The sequence below is a fragment of the Cynocephalus volans genome, chromosome 14 (genome assembly GCF_027409185.1).
Source record: "Cynocephalus volans isolate mCynVol1 chromosome 14, mCynVol1.pri, whole genome shotgun sequence".
In the NCBI taxonomy this organism is placed as follows: Eukaryota; Metazoa; Chordata; class Mammalia; order Dermoptera; family Cynocephalidae; genus Cynocephalus; species Cynocephalus volans.
This window is the reverse complement of record NC_084473.1, coordinates 72,381,155-72,406,840: the sequence shown is the minus strand read 5'-3', so window position 1 is coordinate 72,406,840 and position 25,686 is coordinate 72,381,155. Positions and strand designations below refer to the sequence as shown.

Below are 25,686 nucleotides of genomic sequence, written 5' to 3'. Positions count from 1 at the left end.
ATGTATATATATATGTATATATATGTATATATATACGTATGTATATGTATATGTATATGTATACATATATGTATATGTATATTTATATATATATACACACGTACATACACAGAGGTGTGTGCACACATGCGTATGAATCTAAATATGTAGTTAGGACACTTGTTAAAACTACTGTTTAAAGAACCTTTTTCCCCCCACCAGATAGACAGTTTTATTTTAATACATCACCTTACCCAACGGGGAAATGAAAGTTAAAACACAGTGAGATATGACTGCATAGTCACCAGAATTGCAAACATAAAAGAAAAAAAAATACCAAGTTTTAGTTAGGATGTAGGAAAACAGTATTTTTCATACATGGCTGATGGGAATATAAATGAGATACTACTATTTTATTTTGTTTATTTGTTTTATTTATTTTGTGTGTGTAGTTGGCTAATATGGGAATCTGAACCCTTGACCTTGTCGTTATAACACCGCCCTCTAAGCAACTAAGCTAACCGGCCAGCCCAGGATACCAGTTTTATAAAACAGTTTAGCGTTTTGGGGTTTTTTTCTCTTCATAATAACATCTTTATTTTTACCTCAAACTGTTAAAATGATCTTTAAAATTAGTTATTACTGTGAATAAAATTATCTAGTGATTTATATTTTATTTTTCTTAATTTTTATTGAATCAAAATTGATTATTCATATTTTTGGGGTTCAACATTGAGATATGTTGATCAAATCAATATTACTAGTATATATGTTGTTACAAATGGTAATTATTCTTTATGCCCCTTGTCCAATCTCTCCCCATCCCCCTCCCCTCTCTAATTACCCTAGATTTCTCCTCTCCTTCTGAAAGAATTATGGTTACTCTGTTGATTTGTTGCCTAGATGATCTGTCCAGTGCTGAGAGGTGTGATCAGGTCCCCCAATATTATCATAGAGCAGAGTCTTCTTCTCTCACTCTGAAACAGGCTTTGTTGAGAGAGACATCCTCTTCTTTTCTTTATCTTTACTGGTGACTCTCCTTGTGTCAACGCACTCCAGTGGCTGGTGGACCATCTGTGTGGTGGGTGTGGCATTGAGCTGCTTTCACAGCAGCCATGGTTATTGTGGTGACTGTGGTGGGCCACCTTCGTGGAAGTGATGCTTTTGGCATGCTCCTTGGCACTGGTGATGTGCGTGGTTGTGAGGAGTGTCTGGTCCCTGGGCAGGCCCCAAGGCACTGGCATGGTGTGCCTGGTTGTCAGAGGGAGGTCTGGTCCCCTTCTCCATGCCCTGGGTCCCCAGGTGAGCACAGAGGCACTGGCATGATGTGCCTGGTTGTGGGAGGGGGGTCCAGTCCCCTTCTCCATGCCTCGGGACCCTGGCGGGACCCAAGGCACTGGTGCGGTGTGCCCGGTTGTAGGACAGGGGTCTGGTCTCCTTTTCCATGCCTTGGGGCCCCAGGCGGGCCCTGTGGCACTGGCACAGTGTCCCTGGTTATGGGAGGGGGATCTGGTCCCCAGCTCCATACCTTGGGTTCCTGGGCAGGCCCTGAGGTGTTGACAGTGTGCCTGGATGTGGGAATGGGGTCCAGTCCCCCGCTTCAAGCCTCTGGTTCCTAGACAGGCCCCAAGGTGCTGGTGCTGTGAGTGGTTATTGGCTGGGGTCCTGTTCCCAGCTCCATGCCTCATGTCGCCTGGTGGGCCCCAAGGTGCTGGTGGTATGCCTGGACTGGAACTAATTTTTTGTCCTTTGCTTACTTCTAACACAGGGGAACTTCCTGTGGGAACCAGTACTTGAGCTGTGTGGTTGAGCTAAATTGCTGCTTTGCTGCTCTTTCCCTAGGGAAAGGTTTTTGTGAAGCTCAGGGTTTAATGGTTGACCTTATAGGTACTTCCAGCTCTCCAGAGACTTGGTGCACCTGGGTTGTGTAAAAACTCTGATCTGGGCCTGAGTTTTTTCATCAAACTGCACCCCATGCAATTCTGCATTCCCAACCAGTCTCCTCTGAGTGGTCCTGCACTGATTGGGGGGTGGATCAGCTGTCTTTGCTGTGTCCTAGAGTTCTCCCAGTGGGCCTGTCTCTCCCACTACCCGTGCTCCAAACACTTCTCATGGGTCAGGCCCTGTGCCGGTCCCTTGCATTGACTCATGGGCCTCTGAATGGCTCCCCTTTTTCAGCTGTTCTGGCTCCTCACTCCTGCGTGGGTCCATAGGAACCCTATTAGTGGTCTTGCTGTCCTGGGGGCCACCAAGGTCCTCTTCTCCCCCCACGGCCTCCAAGTAACTCCATCTGAAGGGCACAGCTGCGGCTTCTGCTGGCTCCTGCTCCATGCGCTCAGCAGCTCCAGCATTAAAGCAGCCATGGCCCGAAATGCTCCGAGCAGTTTTTTCTTTCTCTCATCGTGGTTTCTCCTGCCTTCATGAACTCTGTAGGTCTTTCCTCCTCTTCCCCTGAGCTCCAGCTGGAGACCATCTATTCTGCCATCTTGACTGGAACCTCCAGTTTAGCATTTTGTACAAAGTTGAACATATGGACTTGAACAGTATTCCAGTAATTCCATTCCTATGTATATACCTGTTAGAAATGTATGCCCATGAATATTAAAACATGTATACAAGAACTTTTATGGCAGCATTATTCATAATAGTCCCCAAACTGGAACACATCTAAGTGTCCCATCTATGATATTCATGCAACAAAATACTGTACAGCAATGAAAATGATCCAGCTACAGCCATATGCAACAACATGGAGGAATAAGGTTCTTTTGTACCCCACTGATAGTTATTTTAATAACTGCTTTTGTGTGTACAAATTTGCACTACTGTTAAAATTATTTTTTCTACTAAATATATTTCCATCTGTGATTATCACTGTTGCTTTTCAAATTTTTAAATAATAGGATTTACTTAAATCCATTGTTTCAAGAATGAAGAAGGCGGTAGAAGATGATGTTTTTATTCCTCTGTATCCAAAGAGGTAAGAACTGTTAATTTTAGATTGTTTGAAATAGCTAATCATGTAATACAGATTTGTCTAAGAATGTAATACAAAAGCAACTATAGTGTTTTCAAAAGATGCGTACACATACTCTGTTAAGATACAAATTGGGATTTCAAGAAATATTGCTATATGTCATGCATGATTTTTTGCACTTGGACATCTTTTTTTTTTTTTTTTTTTTTTTTTTTATGTGTATGAACATGAGAGGTGATGTAGAGTGGCAAAGAGCACAGATCTGGTGCCTGGGACCACCATTACTAGATATTTGATCTTGGACATTTCTGTGCATCAATGTCCTCATCTGTAAAATAGGGATGAAATTATTGTCCTCTAGTAAAATTAGAGAACATTAGGAGGATGAAGAGAGTGCTCAGAACAGAATAGTGCCAGGCACAGAGCAAGTGCTGCTGAGGGACCAGAAACGGTAACTGTGAATTTTATGTTCACTTTAAATTATGAAACAAGTGGTATTTGGTGTATGGGTGTTCATTTGCTAAATCATTTATAGTAATGATTCATCATATGTAGCTATCTAGTGAGTTCTCACAAGATGGAAGAGGAAAAAAGAGCTTCATAGTCTTCTGATTCAATTTGAATCATGAAGAGATGTCTCTGCATGTAAAAATTCTGCCCTGATGAGGTTTGTTTTGTAATGTTTTAGATAAGTAGTAGAGTTACATGGTTCAAAGGTAGGAATGTGGTTTGTTTGTTTGTTTAAAATGAAAAGTTTTACCCCTACCCCTGACCTAATCCACTGTTTTTGCCCTTCCCCCTCCATATGCAATAATAATCACTGTTAGTAATGTTTATCTTTCTAGAATTTCTTCATGCAGATAGAGGTAAATACTTTTAAATGCTGTAATGTTATTTTCCCCTCCTTTCTACAGCAAAGGAAGTATTTTGTAAACAGTTGTAACCAATTTTGTATCTTTTTTCACTTAGTACATCTTTGACATTTTTTCATGTCATTATATAAAAGTAGTTTCCTCATTCTTTTTTAAACAACATAACATGCCGTCATGTAAATGTCCTGTAACTGAAGGGTATGTGAGTGGTAAACTATTACCAACAATGATGATGAAAATAATCTTATAGACTTATCATTCTGTACCTATACAAGTATATCTGCAAGAGGCATTCTCAGAAATGGGATGGTTGGGTCAGAGTATGCATGTATTTGTAATTTTGATAGATACTATCAAAGCACTTCCATTTATATCCTATTAAGGCTTGGTTTGGTTGGTTAAAAAGTAAATCTGTTTTTTAAACTCTGGTTATGAAAAAGTAACAGTCTTTTGCATTTTCTCTTTTCTCTTCCTTATGTTTCGTGTTAGTGCTGTAGAAAACAAAACATCACCACATTCAAAATTCCAAGAAAGACAGTTCTGGTCAGGTCTAAAGGTGAGCAAAAGCTGCAAAAATTAAAATATAGGGTTTTTTTGTTTGTTTGTTTGTTTTTGCCAGTTTGCTATACAACAAAGAGCAATAAACTTCTGTAATGACCCAGATAGTAAATATTTTAGACTTTTCAGGTCATATAGTCTCTGTTGAACTACTCAACTCTGACACCATAGCACAAAAACAGTCGTAGACAATATGAAAACAAATAAACATGGAAACTACTTATGGACATTTAGTGGACTTTTCAATGGAACTCTACTTATGGACACTAAAATTTTAATGTCATATAATTTTTACATGTTACAAAATATGGTTTTCTTTTTAAATATTTTTAAATGTCATTTAAAAATGTAAAATCGCTCTTAGCTCACAATCCCTACAAAAACAGGTGGGATCTAACCCACAGGTCATAGTTGGCTAACCCCTGGTCTAAAAGTTAAAGACAAAGTCATTGCTAAGTTAGTGGCAACAGAGATGATAAGAAGATGGGTTCAAAAGACGTGTAGGATGAAGCATTGAAAAGACTCAGTAACTAATTAATTACATGTGAGGAATGCAAGATCATAGCCAAGTTTCTGACTTTGACAACCTGGTAGCTTGTAACATTCTTTGGGGACATTGTGGGGGATACAGGAAGAAGAAAAGGGTTGGGAGGGAAAATATTATCTGTTTAGGACATAAGATCTGTTTAGGATAAGATATCTGTGGGACAAATAGAGATACAGAGATCTAGGAGGTAATTGGATATATAAGTCTGAATTTCAGGGGACAGATCTGAGCTGGAGATTTGGGAGTTAACCACATATTTTGTAGTTGACTACATGTGTTTGGAGCCATGGTCACGAATGACCAGCCCTGAAGAGACTGGGTGAAGCATGAGGAGAAAGCTAAGGACAGAACCTTAGGAAACGCTGACAGAAAAGAGGGGCAAAGAAAGTGGGGTCTTCAAAGAAACCTTAGAATGAATTGTGAGCCTTAGACTGGTCACAAGAGAGTAGCCCTCCAGTAAGTAAATGAAAGGTTTTCAAGAATGTAGACAAGAGTGTTAAATGCCACCAAAGAAAATTAGGAGAAAGAATGAAAATGTTTTTGGATTTGACAATAGATTAGAAGACAGAGGACCTCAGCAAGAATAGTCTCAGTAGGGTGAATTAATATTTGTCATGTGGTTGAGTGAGTCAGGAAATAGGCTTTCCAGAAAGAGGGAGCAGCATCAACAATGACAAAGTATGAGAAAACATTACTTGTTAATAAAACTGCATGTAGTTCCACACTCAGAGTAATAATATATATATAGTACTGGAAAGAAAGTGGAAAGCACCATAAAATTCACAGAAAGAAATGGATTTATAAGAGAGGGAAAGGCAACCAATAATTATTAGAGTTTATTATGGGTACTTTACCCAATTTATCTCCAAACTCACAGATTATTATTAATCTTATTTTATATATCATACAATGAAGTTCTCAGCATTGTTTGACTTCTCAAAGTTCACACATTGCTGACAGTGGCACTGGCTTTGACAGCAGTATTTTATGAATCCTGGGGTCCTCCTGGATGGCCCCAGGTTTTGAGAGAGGTGAATTGGGGAGGAAGATAATTGACCTGGAAAGGCTCCAGTGAAGTTATTTGAGACAGATTTGGGGTGGTTATCACAGAAAATGAAAATAAGATAAGCAAATACATAGAGGTTAGAAAGAATCAGGTATTTATTCAGAGATGTTCTACTCTAAAATTGACAGTTTGAACAGGGCTAATTGTAGTGAGAGTTTAAGGGTTTCACCAACTCATTATGTTCATTACAGGCTATTACAATTTCTCTTTGGAGAAAAGATGCATATTCACTTGATATTTTATTTTAGCTCTTCCGCAATATTCTTCTTTGGAATGGACTTCTCCCAGATGATGACTTGCAAGAGCTAGGACTAGGGAAGCTACTAAATCGCTACCTTATTATAGCTCTTCTTAATGCTATACCTGGGCCAGATGTTGTTAGAAAGTGCAATCAGGTAAGTTGTATAGGAATTGATTCTAATTTTATCATTTTTTAAAACTCAGTTATTAAAAATCTATTTTGTAGCAAAATAATTAAAATTGTGGTACTTATCTAATAATAGACAAATCAGTTTAACAGACTAGAAACCCAGAAGCAGCCCCTCTGTATTTAAGAATTAGTTTGAAATACCACCAGTAGGGAAAGGAAAAATTGCTCATTAAATGATGCTGGGACAACTAGCTATGTACAAAAATAATGTTAGATCCTCACCTCACACTATATACCAATATAAATTTCAAGTGAAATAAAAAATTAAAGGTAAAAAATGAAATTATAAAGTATACTAAGAAGATAAATGACTATTAGAGGGTAAATGAGTCCTTTCTAAATTTAAAGGCAAAAGAAGCAATGATGGAAAAAAGTAACCCGTTTGACAAAAATATAAAATTTCAGTGGATCAAAAAACATTGAAAAGCTATTGAGATTAATCTCAATGTTGAAACTGGGGAATGTATTCATTGGCTTCACTATACACTATTCTTTTTCCCATTGTTTATGTTTGAAATTTTCTATAATAAAACGTTTTTTTTAAAGGGAGTTGAGAAACTAGGAAATGAAAGTTGTAACACATAACAAGGATTAATATTCTCGTTAAATAAAAAAGCTCTTTACAAATCAGTAAACAATTCAGATGTTCTGATTAAAACGGCCAAAACACAGTGAAGTCACCAAAAAGGCTATGTAAAAATGACCTGTAAATATGTGGAAAAGATTTAACAATACTAGTAATCAGAGAAAGGCAGATTATTTTATGGGAAAGATATTTATGTTACCAGTGTGTTGGCAAACATTTTTTGCTGTTATTTTAATTATAATTCCCAGTGTTGTCATAAGCACAGGGAAACAACAGTCCCGTCATTCTAGGACACCTTTCACCTGTATTGGTGGATTGGTTCTGGAAAATATCTCCTGCACTGGTGGAAGGAGTGATACAGTTCTTCTTGAGAATATTTTGACATGATGGGTACAAAACTTTTAAAGTCCATACTCTTTGACTTAACCATTTTACTTTTAGGAATTTATCCTAATTCAAAAACCAGAGATGCACATATAGATTTTAAGTACAAAGAATATTGTTATAGCATTATTTATAATGGAAGATAGTTGGAAACCACCTGAATGTTCCAAAAAACATTATGGTCTATAATAAGGTAAAAGTTATATTGTTGGAAAATTTTATAATACAATTTTTTTTTAAAGGAACATATAAAACTTTATATACCAACCATGATTTTTCTGACTATAGTTTTGGTTTTTGGTTTTTTGGTGTTTTGGTAGTGGGTCTTTGTTTTTTTGGTTTTTTTATTTTTGTTTTTTTAGTGGCTGGCTGGTACAAGGATATGAACCCTTGACCCTGGAGTTATATGGCAGCACTTTAACCAACTGAGCTAACTGGCCAGCCCTCTGGCTATAGATTTTATATCATGCAGTTTTAAACATTATATCTTGAAATTTTAAATTATCATCCATGTTAATGTGTTTCAGGTTTAGTTTAGTCCCCTTTGACCATAAGTAAAGAAGCATAAGTACTTGTGTATTTATATGACATTTTCTCCACAACATATGTCTAGAAAACCAGGCCAAGAAAATGTGACTTTACGTCCTGGGATTATTTATGGAAAAGCTACATGAATTTTATTGAGACTTGTGATACAAAACAAGGTGAAGACAAGTACAAATGACATTAAATTCCAATCCAGTAAAGGCTGGATTTAAAACTTTAAAAAAAGAGATACAGTTTGCATAGAAAAAAACTTGCAGGACCTTCTTCCTTAGGCAATCACAGTGTGTCTGCATTTTTTCTGAATAATAGAAAAAGGTGATTAAGGAATAGAATAAACCTCGACCATGTTGACCAACCTGATTTATTTTATTTTATTTAATTTATTTATTTATTTATTTTCTTTTAAAAGATGACCGGTAAGGGGATCTTAACCCTTGACTTGGTGTTGTCAGCACCACGCTCAGCCAGTGAGCTAACCAGCCATCCCTATATAGGATCCAAACCCGCGGCCTTGGTGTTATCAGCACCACACTCTCCCGAGTGAGCCACGGGCTGGCCCCCTGATTTATTTTAGAAAGTACATTTTAGAACATTCATTTGACCTAACCTATTTTATAATATATATTTGGTGCATTTTTTATTTTTTCAGCTTTCTACCTTCTATGAATATTGATCTTGATCTTACCAACTGTAGTATAACCTGTTTGATTGTCCAGAAATTTCTTTGAATAGTATGATCTCAGGGTTTTCCTCCCTTTTCTTCTTCCTCCCTTCTTTTTTTCTTTCTTTCTGCAATGAAGAAGTTTTTGTTTTTTATCTTTTAACATTTTCCTGTTTTTACCAGTACTTTCCCCAAAATCATGTATTACCTTTAGGATGATGATGGTAAAATGCTGGGGTTTTTTGTTTGTTTTGTTTTCCAAAAGAAAAATTGCAAACACCTACATTAAGTCATTTTGCTGCCATGGACATTTAAAGCAATGTTTAAATTTGTAGAAGATCAAAACCATAATTAACTTTTGTTTCATTCTGTGTATTTTAGAATCACCCACTTGATTCCTTAACTCTAATTTGTGTGAATATCATTTACTAGGCTGCCCAATTTCATTTTATGTCTAAGCATTTCTGGGTTTTACTTGTGAATTATGTTTTGTACAGATTTAATGGTTCAGGAATAGAAGAATATGGAAAGAATTACAAGTATTGCTAGAGAGTGTTCTTAAAGAGTACTCTACCTACTTTAATCTCTTAGCAATAAAGAATGAATTTTTTTTTTCCCCAACCAAATTTTTTAAATGTAGAAAGTAAGTTTTCAAAATTTTCACTTAAACATAAACTATGAAATGGGGATCACTTTGAGATTATCACTTCCAAGATCACTTTAAGATTATGTTAGCAAGTGTCCTTAGATTACTGTCATTGTTGTAAACCAGCCATATGTTTTAATTTATAGGTAGCAGCATGTCTGCCAGAAAAATGGTTCAAAAATTCTGCCATGAGGACATCTATTCCCAACCTAGAAAACTTCATTCAGTTTTTATTGCAGCTTGCACATAAGTTATCTAAAAGTGAATTCAGGTAATGCATATTTTATTTTCACTTCCGTAAACATAGTTCAAGGATTCTGTATGTTCTGAGCAATTTTTAGATTTATACTTTTACTATACTTGAGTTTCTGTTCAGACTTTGTGTAATATTGTAGAGTTAGTAGATATTTTCATGGTTACCTTTGGAATGACACATTATTTTATAGTCACACCTCATGCGTACTCATATATTTAATGTAAATTCTCTTTCAAAATAAGCACTTCCAAAAACTATAGCACAGGAGGATTTAAAAGTAAATCAAAAACCTCATAAGGGGCCGGCCCGTGGCTCACTCGGGAGAGTACGGTGCTGAGAACACCAAGGCCCCGTGTTCGGATCCTTTTAAAAAAAAAAAAAAAAAAAAAAAAAAAAAAAAAAACCTCATAAGCATGTTTAAATGTTTTTAATATTCTTGACCATTTTTTTTTATTTTTTAATTTTTTTTTTAAATTTTATTTTGTCGATATACATTGTGGCTGATTATTGCTCCCCATCACCAAAACCTCCCTCCCTTCTCCCTCCCCCCCCTTCCCCCCAACAATGTCCTTTCTGTTTGCTTGTCGTATCAACTTCAAGTAATTGTGGTTGTTATATCTTCTCCACCCCCCCCCCGGTTGTGTGTGTGTGTGTGTGTGTGTGTGTGTGTGTGTGTGTGAATTTATATATTAATTTTTAGCTCCCACCAATAAGTGAGAACATGTGGTATTTCTCTTTCTGTGCCTGACTTGTTTCACTTAATATAATTCTCTCAAGGTCCATCCATGTTGTTGCAAATGGCAGTATTTCATTCCTTTTTATAGCTGAGTAGTATTCCATTGTGTAGATGTACCACATTTTCTGTATCCACTCATCTGATGATGGACATTTGGGCTGGTTCCAACTCTTGGCTATTGTAAAGAGTGCTACGATGAACATTGGGGAACAGGTATACCTTCGACTTGATGATTTCCATTCCTCTGGGTATATTCCCAACAGTGGGATAGCTGGGTCGTATGGTAGATCTATCTGCAATTGTTTGAGGAACCTCCATACCATTTTCCATAGAGGCTGCACCATTTTGCAGTCCCACCAACAATGTATGAGAGTTCCTTTTTCTCCGCAACCTCGCCAGCATTTATCGTTCATAGTCTTTTGGATTTTAGCCATCCTAACTGGGGTTAGATGGTATCTCAGTGTGGTTTTGATTTGCATTTCCCGGATGCTGAGTGATGTTGAGCATTTTTTCATATGTCTGTTGGCCATTTGGATATCTTCCTTAGAGAAATGCCTACTTAGCTCTTTTGCCCATTTTTTAATTGGGTTGCTTGTTTTCTTCTTGTAAAGTTGTTTGAGTTCCTTATATATTCTGGATATTAATCCTTTGTCAGATGTATATTTTGCAAATATTTTCTCCCACTCTGTTGGTTGTCTTTTAACTCTGTTAATTGTTTCTTTTGCTGTGCAGAAGCTTTTTAGTTTGATATAATCCCATTTGTTTATTTTTCCTTTGGTTGCCCGTGCTTTTGGGGTCGTATTCATGAAGTCTCTGTCCAGTCCTATTTCCTGAAGTGTTTCTCCTATGTTTTCTTTAAGAAGTTTTATTGTTTCAGGGTGTATATTTAAATCCTCAATCCATTTTGAGTTGATTTTAGTATACGGTGAGAGGTATCGATCTAGTTTCATTCTCCTGCATATGGATATCCAGTTATCCCAGCACCATTTGCTGAAGAGGCAGTCCCTTCCCCAGTGAATAGGCTTGGTGCCTTTGTCAAAGATCAGATGGCAGTAAGTGTGTGGGTTGATTTCTGGATTCTCTATTCTATTCCATTGGTCAGTGTGTCTGTTTTTATGCCAGTACTATACTGTTTTGGTTATTATAGCTTTGTAGTATAGCTTAAAGTCAGGTAGTGTTATGCCTCCAGCTTTATTTTTATTGCTCAGCATTGCTTTGGCTATGCGTGGTCTTTTATTGTTCCATATAAATGACTGGATAGTTCTTTCCATTTCTGAGAAAAATGTCTTTGGAATTTTGATGGGGATTGCATTGAATTTGTATATCACTTTGGGTAGTATGGACATTTTCACTATGTTGATTCTTCCAATCCAAGAGCATGGGATATCTTTCCATCTTCTTGTATCCTCTCTAATTTCTCTCAGCAGTGGTTTGTAGTTCTCATTATAGAGATTTTTCACCTCCTTGGTTAACTCAATTCCTAAGTATTTTATTTTTTTGGTGGCTATTGTAAATGGGCAGGCTTTCTTGATTTCTCTTTCTGCATGTTCACTATTGGAGAAAAGAAATGCTACTGACTTTTGTGTGTTGATTTTGTATCCTGCTACTGTGCTGAAATCATTTATCAATTCCAACAGTTTTTTTGTAGAGGTTTTAGGCTGTTCGATATATAGGATCCTGTCATCTGCAAACAAGGACAGTTTGACTTCATCTTTTCCAATCTGGATGCCCTTTATTTCCTTCTCTTCTCTGATTGCTCTGGCTAGTACTTCCAACACTATGTTGAATAGGAGTGGTGAGAGTGGGCATCCTTGTCTAGTTCCTGTTCTTAAAGGAAAAGCTTTCAGCTTTTCCCCATTCAGGATGATATTGGCAGTGGGTTTGGCATATATGGCTTTAATTATGTTGAGATACTTTCCCTCTATACCTAATTTATACAGGGTCTTTGTCATGAATGAGTGCTGAACTTTATCAAATGCTTTTTCAGCATCTATAGAGATGATCATATGGTCCTTGTGTTTGAGTTTATTAATATGGTGTATCACATTTATTGATTTGCGTATGTTGAACCAACCTTGCATCCCTGGGATGAATCCCACTTGATCGTGATGAATAATTTTTCGTATGTGTTGCTGTATTCTGTTTGCTGGTATTTTAGTGAGGATTTTTGCATCTATATTCATCAAGGATATCGGCCAGTAGTTTTCTTTTTTGGTTATATCTTTACCTGGTTTTGGTATCAGGATGATGTTTGCTTCATAGAATGAGTTTGGGAGATTTGCGTCCATTTCAATCTTTTGGAATAGTTTGTAAAGAATCGGTGTCAATTCCTCTTTGAATGTTTGGTAAAATTCTGCTGTGAATCCATCTGGTCCTGGGCTTTTCTTTGTTGGGAGCCTTCTGATAACAGCTTCAATCTCCTTTATTGTTATTGGGCTGTTCAAATTTTCTACGTCTTCATGGTTCAGTTTTGGGAGCTTGTGTGTGTCCAGAAATTTATCCATTTCCTCCAGATTTTCAAATTTGTTGGCGTATAGTTGTTTATAGTAGTCTCGAATGATTCCTTGTATTTCAGATGAATCAGTTGTAATATCGCCTTTTTCATTTCTAATTTTTGTTATTTGAGTCTTCTCTCTTCTTTTTTTTGTTAGCCATGCTAATGGTTTGTCAATTTTATTTATCTTTTCAAAAAACCAACTTTTTGATTCGTTGATCTTTTGAATTGTTTTTTGGTTTTCAATTTCATTCAGTTCTGCTCTGATCTTAATGATTTCTTTGCGTCTGCTAACTTTAGGTTTGGATTGTTCTTGTTTTTCTAGTTCTTTAAGGTGAATTGTTAGGTTGTTCACTTGCCATCTTTCCATTCTTCTGAAGTGAGCATTTAATGCAATAAATTTCCCCCTCAATACTGCTTTTGCTGTATCCCACAGGTTTTGGTATGATGTATCATTGTTTTCATTAGTTTCAATAAATTTTTTGATTTCCTGCTTGATTTCTTCTTGGACCCATATGTCGTTAAGTAGAATGCTGTTTAATTTCCATGTGTTTGTATAGTTTCCAGAGTTTCGCTTGTTATTAATTTCTAGTTTTAATCCATTGTGGTCTGAGAAGATACATGGGATAATTCCAATTTTTTTGAATTTATTGAGACTTGATTTGTGACCTAATATGTGATCTCTCCTGGAGAATGATCCATGTGCTGCTGAGAAGAATGAATATTGTGAGGTTGTTGGGTGGAATGTTCTGTAGATATCTGCCAATTCCAATTGGTCTAGAGTCTTGTTTAGATCTTGTGTTTCTCTACTGATTCCTTGCCTAGATGATCTGTCTAATATTGACAGTGGGGTGTTCAGGTCCCCTGCTATTATGGTATTAGTGTCTATTTCCTTCTTTAGGTCTAATAGAGTTTGTTTTATAAATCTGGCTGCTCCAACATTGGGTGCGTACATATTTATGATTGTTATGTCTTCTTGATGGATCAGTCCTTTTATCATTAAGTAGTGTCCCTCATTGTCTCTTTTTATGGTTTTTAGTTTAAAGTCTATTTTGTCAGATATAAGAATAGCTACTCCAGCTCGTTTTTCTTTTCTGTTTGCATGTAAATCTTTTTCCATCCTTTCACTCTTAGTCTGTGTGAATCTTTATGGGTGAGGTGGGTCTCTTGTAGGCAGCAAATAGTTGGGTCCTGCTTTTTGATCCAGTCAGCCAGTCTGTGTCTTTTGATTGGGGAATTTAAGCCTTTTACATTAAGAGTTGTTATTGAAAGGTGTTGATTTATTCCTAGCATTTTATTGGTTGTTTGGTTGTCTTAGGTGTCTTTTGTTCCTTGATTTCTGATTTACTGTTTGGTGCCTGTGTTTGTTGGTTCCTTAGGTTGTAGATAGCATTTTCGTTTGCTTGTTTTCTCTTCATGAATGCCATTTTTATTATACTAGTGGGTTTTGATTTTTCTTGGGTTTTTATGGCAGTGGTAGTTATTTTTCAGGAACCAAACCCAGTACTCCCTTGAGGATTTCTTGTAAGGGTGGTCGTGTGGTAGTGAACTCCCACAGTTTTTGTTTGTCTGAGAAATATACTATTTGCCCTTCATTTCGGAAGGATAGCCTTGCAGGGTAGAGTATTCTTGGCTGGCAATCTTTGTCTTTTAGTATTTTGAAAATATCATCCCATTCGTTTCTAGCTTTTAGGGTTTGTGATGAAAAGTCTGATGTTAGCCTGATTGGGGCTCCCTTATAGGTGATTTGACGCTTCTCTCTTGCAGCTTTTAAGATTCTCTCTTTGTCTCTGAGTTTTGCCAATTTGACTATGACATGTCTTGGAGAAGGCCTTTTTGGGTTGAATACGTTTGGAGATCGTTGAGCTTCCTGGATCTGAAGATCTGTGACTTTTCCTATATCTGGGAAGTTTTCTGCCATTATTTTTTTGAATATGTTTTCAATGGAATCTCCATTTTCCTCCCCTTCTGGAATACCCATGACTCGGATATTTGAGCGCTTAATGTTGTCTGATATCTCTCTCTGATTTTCTTCAATGTCCTTGATTCTTTTTTCTTTCTTTTTGTCTGCTTGTGTTATTTCAAACAGCCCATCTTCAAGTTCAGAGGTTCTCTCTTCAACTTCGACAAGCCTGCTGGTTAAACTCTCCGTTGTGTTTTTTATTTCGCTGAGTAACTTCTTCAGTTCAGCAAGTTCTGCTACATTTTTTTTCAGGACATTGATTTCTTTGTACATTTCCTCTTTCAGATCCTGTATACTTTTCCTCATTTAATCATGATGTCTAGCTGTGTTTTCTTGTATCTCATTCAGTTTCCTTAGAATTATCACTCGAAATTCCTTGTCAGTCATTTCAAGGGCTTCTTGTTCTATAGGATCTAGAGTTTGAGATTTATTAATTTTTGGTGGTGTACTTTCTTGATTTTTTGTATTTCTGGTATCTTTTTTTTTTGGTGTTTATTCATTGTGGCAGGGGGTTTCACAGTCCACCGGTTTGAGACTAATGACTAACTAGGATGTTGCTGTGGTTGTCAATTTCATATGGCTACCTCCGTGGCTGCTCAGTTGGCCTCTAGTGCCTTGTGTGTGTGGTTGCCTCGGGTCTTGGGCTTCTCCGGGGAGCCACCTTTCTGGTCAGCTTGGACTCTGCTGGGCTGGTGGATCACGTACCACAGGGTGTGCGATCTCTGTTGAGCTTTCACTTCCTGTGCAGGACTTCTCCCTGTTCCTGTGCTCTGGCCCAGGCTGTTGGAACGTGCAGTGGCGACCCCACAGGGTGTGTGGTTTCTGTCGAGTCTCCACCTCCCTGGCCGCACGTTTCCCCACTCTGTGAGCACTGTGCTGGGCTGGGGCGTGTCTTCTGCACCCCTCGTCTATCAGCTGGGCCTTCAAGACCCTGCTCGGCACCGCCTCGCCCAGGAAGTCTACCAGGTTTCTGCTAGGCACAGACGACCAGTTGCTCTGGGTGCCTTTGTAGCACTGTGTAGATCTTTCTCGGGACTTGTTCACCTTTGTATCCCCCCGGTATAAACGGAGTCTAGCGCCCGCCTGCAGCCAGCTCTCCGGCAGGTTCAAACAGACCTCGGAACTCTCCTACCACACTATTCCCAACCAGAACTTGGTTAGGCTTTTTTCCGAACTGGTGGCCGCAGAGATGGTATCTGCCTCCCAGTAACAGGAAGTTTACTGGGGGCCGGAGTCCAGGGTGTGGTGGAGTGATAGTCGGCCTGCCCGTACTTCCTTGCCCTCCCGACACTGGCCTGGGACGCCCCACGCCACCAACCCGCCAGAGAACCGCAGAGGGAGTGGGAGGGGAGGCCGGCCCGCAGGCTCCGGAAAGCCCCGCGCCGGGCCAAGCAAGTGGGAAGGCTCAGTGAGGGCCGAGCCGGGCGGAGCTGCTAGCACCTGGGAAAATGGAGGCAGCCCCAGGGCGGTGAGTGGCCTGGTGATGCAGGCGGGCGCCGTGTGGGCGTCAGCCCCCCAAACCGGGCTGGTCCAGGGGTCACTCACAGGGTTGTGCCAGGTCAGGCGCTCACTCTCTGCCTCTGGTTTGCCTCCTTCCCCGTTCTCGGCCGCTGCCGCTTCGGGCTGTTCAGTCTCGGCACGGCTCGGGCGCTCCCAGGAATTTTCTTTAATGCCGGCCTGAAACCTCGAATCCTGAATAGGGCAGCTGGCCTCCTTCAGTGCGGCCCCAGCCTCCGGGATCCTGGCTGCATCCACAGCAGCCGTGGCGCCGTGTTCCCTGTTTAGAGACTCGCTTTTGCAGCTAAGAAACAGTTCTTTTCCTGCTCCACACTTCCAAGCTGTTGCCTGTAAATAAGGCAGCCTCTCCTGCCGAGGGCAAAGTGGCGGTCACCCCCCACGACCGGCCACCAGCAGCGGTCCTCCCTTAAGAGATGGCAAGAGGAAGGTCCACAAGTTTCCTGGCTGCCTGAGGCCCAGTGGCTGCCTTTTCCACCTCAGCTACTCCGCGCCAACCGCCGCAGCCACCGCCATCTTGAAACCAGCCAAAATCTTCTTTCTTGACCTTTTTTTTTTTTTTTTTGAAAAGATGACTGGTAAGGGGATCTTAACCCTTGACTTGGTGTTGTCAGCACCACGCTCTCCCAAGTGAGCAACTGGCCATCCCTATATGGGATCCGAACCCATGGCCTTGGTGTTATCAGCACCACACTCTCCCGAGTGAGCCACGGGCCGGCCCTTTCTTGACCATTTTTAAATACAGCATTTGTTAAGTACAGGTCGGCAACCTGGAGCTTACCCAGCAGTAGCTAGGTCTCTGTTCTGAATGTCTCATTCATAACACCAGATGTTTAGGGGCTTAAATACAGTCATGCTCTGGTAAACCACCTTTCCAAAGAGTGAAATAATTAAAAAGCCCAGACTTGTAGCATTTACTGATGTCCATGGTATAAAATATTTCCACCATGACTCCCACCATAATGTTCTACACAAGCTGATAGTAGCACAGCACCTCTGAAATTTCTAATGATACACTTACTGTATGCTTTTCTACTTTTTATAGCCATTCACACTGAAATCTGCCAGAATACATCCACTGATAGTTTATAATTGAACTTCATAGTTAACGTGGAGAAAGCAGCATCTCTGTATTTTATTATTTTATCTTATTATTTATTTATTTATTTTTTAAAAAGATGACCAGTAAGGGGATCTTAATCCTTGACTTGGTGTTGTCAGCACCACGCTCTCCCAAGTGAGCTAACTGGCCATCCCTATATAGGGATCCGAACCAGTGACCTTGGTGTTATCTGTACCACACTCTACTAAGTGAGCCATGGGTGTTATTTTAGATATTAGCTTAAGGTAAAGCTTTTGTTTTAGATTAACAACAGATGATTAGGTCCTGAATTGGCCACTGTACTCTTATATATTGCATTTTTAAGGCAGGAAATGCTTTTTTATTTTGTTTTTCAGGGATGAAGTCAAAGAAATAATTCTTATTCTGGTGAAAATAAAAGCTTTGAATCAAGCAGACTCCTTCATAGAAGAATATCACCTAGACCATCTTAAATCACTAATTAAAGGAGTTTTTGAGTAAACTTTATAGGAAAGTACTAAAATGAGATTTTAATACACTCACTCAGTTCCTTTGCTTGAAAAAAAGCTGGTGCCTCTCTTTTGTTCTCTGCAATGGAGAGTAGGATTTACAAAAAAGCAGAGACTCCATTCCTCCATTCCCTCCACCTCTACCTTCTGGTATCATGAAAGGCTGCCCTTCCTGTTCTGTGGTGTTTGAAGGAATTAAATCAATATGTTTCCCTTTGATTCTTTTGACTTATTTTTCAATGTAAGAGGGGACTCCTTGCTTAGAGGGCTTTGGCTTAGGTGAGTATGCTAATAAGTCTTCTGTTCTGAACCATAAAAACATCATTTAGTTCTTTTTATTTTAACTACCTCTGTTTATAAATAAGTTAATATGCCCCATACCAGCCAGCTGCCAAAAACAAACATGTCAAATAAATAAATATGGAAATTCATTGGAATGAATTATTTAAGTATCAGATGATTAACGCATTTTAAGTTGTTTGGCAACTAAGGATTGTCAAATTGTCCATCAGGAATCTATACCAATTTATTGTACTGATACAAGTAAAAAAGAGTGCCAATGAATCCCCACCAACAATGGTATTATTATTTTAATTCATTGCAAATTGGATAGGTGAAAAGAATCTCATTATAATTGCTTATTTTGTTTTGGGTATTAGAGAGTGAACATGTTGATTTTGGCCATTTGTAATTCTTTTTGTAATATCCATTTTTTTTTCTTATGGACTTCTAAGACCTTTCTGTTTTAAAGATATTGATCTTTTGCATGAATAGTTAGAATTGATTTATTTTTTGATAAAATATTTGTCTATTTAAGGAAGTCTGAGGCAAAGTAATTAAATCAAGAAGAAATTAAGAAAAATTTTAAACTGAGAGTTTACTAGTAATGGTTAAGTAACTCAGCGGCAACCCTAAGTATATATCTTGCAAATTGTTGCCCAAAAGATAACTGGAAAAAACTTTTTATATTGTAGGATTTGAATATGTGGCCTACTTTTATATCACCCCTACTTTAGAATCTGCATATAACTTATTTTAACTGTTGAGTATGTTATTTCTACTGAAATGAAGGTTGTGATTTGCTAGTGTGAAGGATTTTTTAAATTTATATTAGTCATACAAATGATACAGGAATAGAATCTCATCTGGAAAAGTCAAACCATTGCTGGAAAACGCTTAACATCACCACACAGCTGTTGTCCCCTGAGGTAACTGCTGTTTTCATTTTAATGTTTTTTTTACAAAAATATGTATGTATGTGTACATAAAGCTTTGTTTTTTACATAAATGGCCGATACTTTATTGCATATGAAATGTGTAATTTTTTTGCTATTAAAGTGTACATTTGGAAATTTATCCTCTGACTTTTAGATTTTCAAATGAAGATGTTGGATTTTTTATATATATATATTTTTAAGTTGGGCAGAAAGACTTCTCTTGCTTTCCATAGAATGGATAACAGAACTGTTTTCAAAACTACAAATTGACTTAAACTGTTTTAATAGCTTTCAGTCAAATTTCATTATGCCTGAGTTTGAACCTCAAGATTTTTATCTGTCATATACTATAGTTCAGAATTTTTTGTGAAACTTACTTAATCCTTAATGCAAAAAAAATTTTTCCCCTATTCCTATGAAATGGATGGAATGAAGGGGAGGAACACAGCTAGCAAGAGCAAAACATTGTGTTGGCAACTCATCTCACATCTTAAAATTCTTTGCCTGATTTTGATCAGCTTTTTGTTCACATAAGGAATGTGAAATTTTTACAGAATCAGACAGGTGACTTTTTAAGTTCTTAATATTGTAAACTAAATCCAGCCGTGTATAAAAAAGATGATAATACATCATGACCAAATAGAGTTTATTCCAGGAAGGCAAGATTGGTTTAACATTCAAAAGTCCATGTAATTCACCCGTGAACAGAATGAAGGAGAATACCTATATCTCAGTGACTACAGAACCAATCATCTCAATGAATATAGAAAAAATGTTTGACAAAATTTAGCACAACTTCACAGTACAGAACCTCTCAGCAAACTAGGAATATAAATTCCTCAGTCTGATAAAGGGCATCTGTGAAAAACATCTATACCTACTGTCATACATAACGGTGAAACACTAAAGCGAGGATGTCTGCTCTCACCATTTCTGTTCAGCATTGTTCTGGAGGACAAAGCGGTAGAGTCAGTCAAAAAAAAAAAGGCACACACATTGAAACACAAGAGTTAAGACAGTCAATTATCCACAGATGATGTGACTGTTTACATTGAAAACCTTATGCAGTCTACAGAAAGAGTAAGAAAATCAGCCAGAGCTAATAAGTGAATTTAGCAAGATCTTACAAGAATCAAAGCCAGGGCATACTAGTGATCTGATGAGAAAATTCAATTTTAAAAACAATATTTTCAGTAACAGCAAAAAACATCAAATACCTAGGAACAAATCTATAGAACGATATGTGAGACTTATGCAGTAAAAACTACAAAACTTTGCTAAGAAAATGTTTTACAAGGCCTAAATAGAGGGAGAGATATATCGTGTTCATGAATTAGAAAACTCAATTTTGGTTGAGATGTCTATTCTTCCTAAACAGATTTACAGATTTAATGCAGTCATTATCAAAATCCCATTAGGCTTTTTTTTTTTCATTTTAAAAATAGACTAGCTGATTTTAAATTTTATAACATAGTCCAAAGACCTTAAAATAGAAAAAACTATCTTGAAAAGGAACAAGTTGTAGGACTTGTACTATCTGATTTCAAGTATTACTATAAAGCTACAGTAATGAAGAGAGTGTGCTATAGGATAAGAATAAAATAATATATCAGTGGAACAGAATAGTGTGTCCAGGAAATAGACCTATGCATATAGTTTTTGACTAAGGTGCCAAGTTAATTCAATTAGGAAAGGAAAGTATAAAAATATTGGTAGAATAACTGGATATCTTTATGAAATAAAATGTGCCTTGACCCTTATCTCATTTTCTACACACACATCAACACACATACACACCAGTTAAAAATGGAGATGGATCATGGACCTAAATATAAAACTCAGAAACAAAGGCTTATAGAAAAAACAGGAGAGTATCTTTGACCCTGGGGTAGGTAAAGATTTCTTGGGCAGGACACAGAAAGCACTAACCATGAAATTTTTTAAGAAGTATAAATTGGACTTCATCAAAATTAGAAATTTATGCCAAAGTGTTTGATATCTAAGGTTCTCTACGAAATACAAATCAAAACCACAATAATATACCATTTCACATCCACTAGAATGACCTAAAAAGACAACAAATGCTGGTAAGTATGTGAAGCCATTGAAACACTCATATATTGTTGATGGAAGTGAAAAATGGAATAACCACTTTCGAGAACTGTCCATTAGTTTATAAGTTAAACATTCACTTGCCATACAAAGAGGCATGGAAAGAAACAGGTAAGTATGACCCATATACCAGTAGAAAAGTAGGCAACAAACTTCCTGTGAGAGCAACCAGATGTCAGATTTATCAGAAGAAGACTATTTTTTAGTGGCTGGCCGGTACAGGGATCCGAACCCTTGACCTTGATGTTATAACACTACACTTTAGCCAACTGAGCAAACCGGCCAGCCAGAAAAACACTTTAAAGTAACTACTGTAAACATGTTCACAGAAACAATAGAAAGTATGATTAAAGAAGTAACGAAAGATACGATGATGAGAATGTTGTATCAAATAGAGAATATCAATAAGATAAATTGTTTTTAAAAAAGAAATGAAAATTCTGGAGTTGAAAAGTACAATAACTGAAATGAAAACTACAGGAGCTCACAGTATATTTGAACTGGCAGAAAAAAGAATAAGCAAACATATTTTGAAGAGGGATCAAAAAGTATACATACGTACATAGGAAAACACTTCCCTGTTCTGATCTAATTTTTAGAAACATCTGGGATTTTTAAATAATAATCAGCACCGTACTCTCCCAAGTGAGCCACGGGCCGGCCCTAGGGATTTTTAAATAATAATAAAATGCTATTACAGATCACCAAATTTCATAAATAACTGCCTTATAGTGTGAGCAGCCATGCTAGTTTACCCAGGACTGAGGGATTTTCCAAGATATAGGACTTTCATTGCTAAAATTGGGGAAGTTCTGGGCAAACCAGGACAAGTTGGTCACACTACTGCCTTGATCGAACATATCCCCTGGACATTTTGGTTAACTGGATAATTTGGAGCAAATTGACCTGCCTTCAATTTCACTTCAATTCTGCTGTTTCTATAGCAGGCAGGATTTTAAGCCCAGTGGTTCACAAACCTAACTGTTAATAATCACGTGGGGAGCTTTAAAAAATATTAACACCCCTCCCTTACCTTCCCAATATTCTGATATAATTAGTCTGGAGACTTTTTAAAAACTGATTCTAAAAGAGTTCTGACTTAGACACTCGTGAGTTTTAGCAGCCTCACCACATATGCCACTTTAGACAAAGCTGCTTACCTCTTTAAAGCTATCTCATTTGTAAAATAGAATAGAGATGCCTACCTCACAAGGTTGTGAACATTAACAGACATGAAATGCCTTGCACAGTATCCAACACGTAAGAGCCCTCCTAAAGGAGCATAGAATGGCCTATCCCTGAAAAATTAAAACATATTATTTTTCTAATCCTTCTAATGGGAGAATCCTCTAAATTTTTTAACTCTGTGAGTTATACAAAAAACTCGGAGTTATTTCTTTTAAGCGCATCATTGTCCCATCACAACAGTAAAGGACAGTTTGAAAACTACACACACTTGAGCAACATGGTGGAGGAGGCAAATCCAAGATCTTGACCTCCCACAGAAACATTGAAAAACAGAGTTTGAAATCCCCATACCAGCCAGCTGCAAAAAAACCCAAAAAACAAACAAAACAGGAAATCACAACCAACTTGTCAGAACTCTGGGAAACAGTGAAAAGTTCATGGCAACCAAGCAAATGGTGGATCAAGAAAAAGGCAACTTTAAAATGGTAGAAAAGCTGTAAGACATGTTTGCTTGCCCTTCCCCCACACCCTCCCTAGTGGGACAGTAGTCCTGAAGACAGCAGCTGCATTCCCAGTGTTGGACACTGGTCTCCATTCCCAGACAAAGCAGAGCAGACCTTATTTACACATTCTTGTTTATGTCTATTCTAGCCTGTCTGAGGGCTACTTGAAGGACTAACAGAGTACTCATCTCTGTTTCACCTATCTTGGAACTCAAGACAGAAAGCAGGCATTGTTTGAAAAAAGAGTAGAGTTAGTTCTAACAATCCACAAATACCCCCTGATCAAAGGATTATGGTCAAAATAAACAATAGACCACCTAAAGCCTGGGAGGAAAAGCTGAAGAGTTTCTTTGGGAAATTAAGATATTCAATAACATATACTGGAATATTTACAAATAATTATAAATCTGTTATTGGGCACCCAATATATAGAGATGTCATTTGTGGCATCAATAAAATGGTGGGGGTGGGGGCGGGTAGAGCTTTATAGGAGTAGCAATTTTGCATGCTATTAAAAGTAAATTGGGGGGCCGGCCTGTGGCTCACTTGGGAGAGTGTGGTGCTGATAACACCAAGGCCCCGGGTTCGGATCCCATATATGGATGGCCGGTTTGCTCACTGGCTGAGTGTGGTGCTGACAACACCAAGTCAAGGGTTGAGATCCCCTTACCGGTCATCTTTAAAAAAAAAAAAAGTAAATTGGCATCAATTCATAAATTAGATTGTTACAAATTTAGGATGTTAACTGTGTAATCCCCATGGTAACCACAAAGGAAACATCTAACAAATATACACCAAAAGAAGTGAGAAGGGAATTAGAATGGTTCCCTACCAAAAAAATCAGCACAAAAGGCAGCAGTAAATGATGGACCAAAAAAGTGTAAGACATACAGAAAATAAAGAATAAAATGGCAGAAGTCAGTCCTTCCTTATAGTAATTACTTGTAAATGTAATTACATGTAAATAGATTAAACTCTCCACTTGGAAGGCAGAGATTAGCAAAATGTACCCAAAAAAAAGAAAAAGAAAAAAAAAAGCATGACCCAGCTATATACTATCTAAAAGATACGTACTTTAATCCAAAAACACAAATATATTGAAAGCATGGAAAAAGATATTCCATGCAAATAGAACCAAGAGAGCAGGGGTGGCTATACTAGTGTCAGACAAAATAGACGGTAAGCCAAAAATTGTTACAAGAAGCAAAGAACAATATATATTGATAAAAGAGTCAATTCAGCATGAAGATATAACAATTATAATCACCAAACAACAGAGCCACCCAAATATACCAGAACTAAAAGAAGAAATAGTTCTTAACTAGTAGTTGGAAAGTTCAATACTTGGTTGTCAAAAATAGACACATCTAGAGAGAAGATCAGTAAGGAAATAGAGAACTTAACAGTATAAAACTACTAGACCTAAGAGACATTTATAGAACACTACACCCAACAACAGCACAATACACATTTTTCTCAAGTGTGTATGAAACAATATCCATGACAGACCATATGTTTGGCCACAAACCAATTCTCAATAAATTTAAAGTATCTTCTCTCATCACAATGGAATGAAGCTAGTTATCAGTACCAAAAGGAAAACTGAAAAATTCATAAATAGTTAGAAATTAAACAACACACGCAACCAACCACTGGATCGAAGAAGAAATTACAAGGTAAATCATAAAATATGACAAGATCTAGCAATTCCACTCAAAGATACCCAAAAGAATTTAAAAACAGGGATTCACACACATACTTACATGTCAGTGTTCATTGCAGCATTATTGACAATAGCCAAAAGGTAGAAACACCCGAAGTGTTCATCAGCAGATAAACAAAATGTGATATATACATAAAAAGGAATATGTAGTTGTAAAAAGGAATGAAATTCTGATAAATGCTACATGTATTATAGAGGGTTAGAAATTTTGATTCCTATTTGATTATTAGATAGGGTTTTTAGGTAATGCATGTATGGGACAAAAGTCCTAGGACAGGAAGCAAGAGCTTACAGATAGGGGGGCAAGAGCCCACCAAATCAATTCTAACCAATGTGTAGGTGAGGGATTATATACACTGATTGTTAACATAAAGGGTTCATTGGAAGATTTTGTAAGAAGGAAACTCACTCAGGTTTAAAGCCTTTAATGTGAACAAGAGAACTGAAACAGAACAGGGATTGTTCTATGGGCAATAACCTTTAATACAACAAAGCTTAAATGATGGAAAAACTTGTGAGTTAAGATTTCCAAGGACGTTTTGCTAGATTAGTTAGTACATGGGGGTTTTTCCACATTTTGCTTTAAGCTATTTCTGTAAGTTTCTCAAGAAGTCAGGCACTTTCGTGATTGTCTTATTGTTTCTTTTGCATGTTTCTTAGCTTAGATTTATGACTCTTGTTGGTATATTGTTTAAATTTTTGAACCATGCATGCTTGGATGAAGATTGTTACATAGCCAATTTCTGTATGTTCTTACTATTATTGATTAACCATCTGTTCTTTCCCTGTAATTTCCTTGTCTTTTCAATAAAAACTGAAGCAAAAACTGACTTAGGGCTGCTATCCAGTCTCTCCTAACAGAGGAGTTGCTGAGATGCAGTACCTTCGGGCTCTCATTGCATTCATGTTGCTTTGAGTAATCTTTTTTCGTCTCTATTACACAGCGAGAAGTATAATAATGGATAAATCGTGAAAACATTATGTTAAGTGAAATAAGCCAGACACAAAAGGACAAATACTGTATGATTCCACTTAGAAGAACCTAGAATACGAAAATTCATAGACACAGAAAGCAGATTAGAGGTACTTGGGGCTGGGAGGAAGGGATGCATGGGATTATTGCTTAAAGGTTTCTGT

The 25,686-nt window shown here is 37.5% G+C and overlaps 1 protein-coding gene across 4 annotated transcripts in view; it reads left to right on the top strand.

The window, feature by feature from the left end:
• GCFC2 (GC-rich sequence DNA-binding factor 2) overlaps nt 1–18,482 on the top strand; it is a 46,891-nt gene extending 28,409 nt beyond the window's left edge. For 3 of the 4 annotated variants that reach the window (XM_063078208.1, XM_063078207.1, XM_063078206.1), the window contains 5 exons: nt 2,883–2,959; nt 4,318–4,384; nt 6,248–6,394; nt 9,399–9,523; nt 17,675–18,482. In XM_063078208.1, coding sequence (XP_062934278.1) covers nt 2,883–2,959; nt 4,318–4,384; nt 6,248–6,394; nt 9,399–9,523; nt 17,675–17,798 — 540 coding nt within the window. In that variant the 3' untranslated portion in view covers nt 17,799–18,482. The remainder of the gene's footprint in view (nt 1–2,882; nt 2,960–4,317; nt 4,385–6,247; nt 6,395–9,398; nt 9,524–17,674) is intronic. The other variant, XM_063078209.1, reaches the window with a different exon arrangement.
• Nucleotides 18,483–25,686: the final 7,204 nt, after the last annotated feature.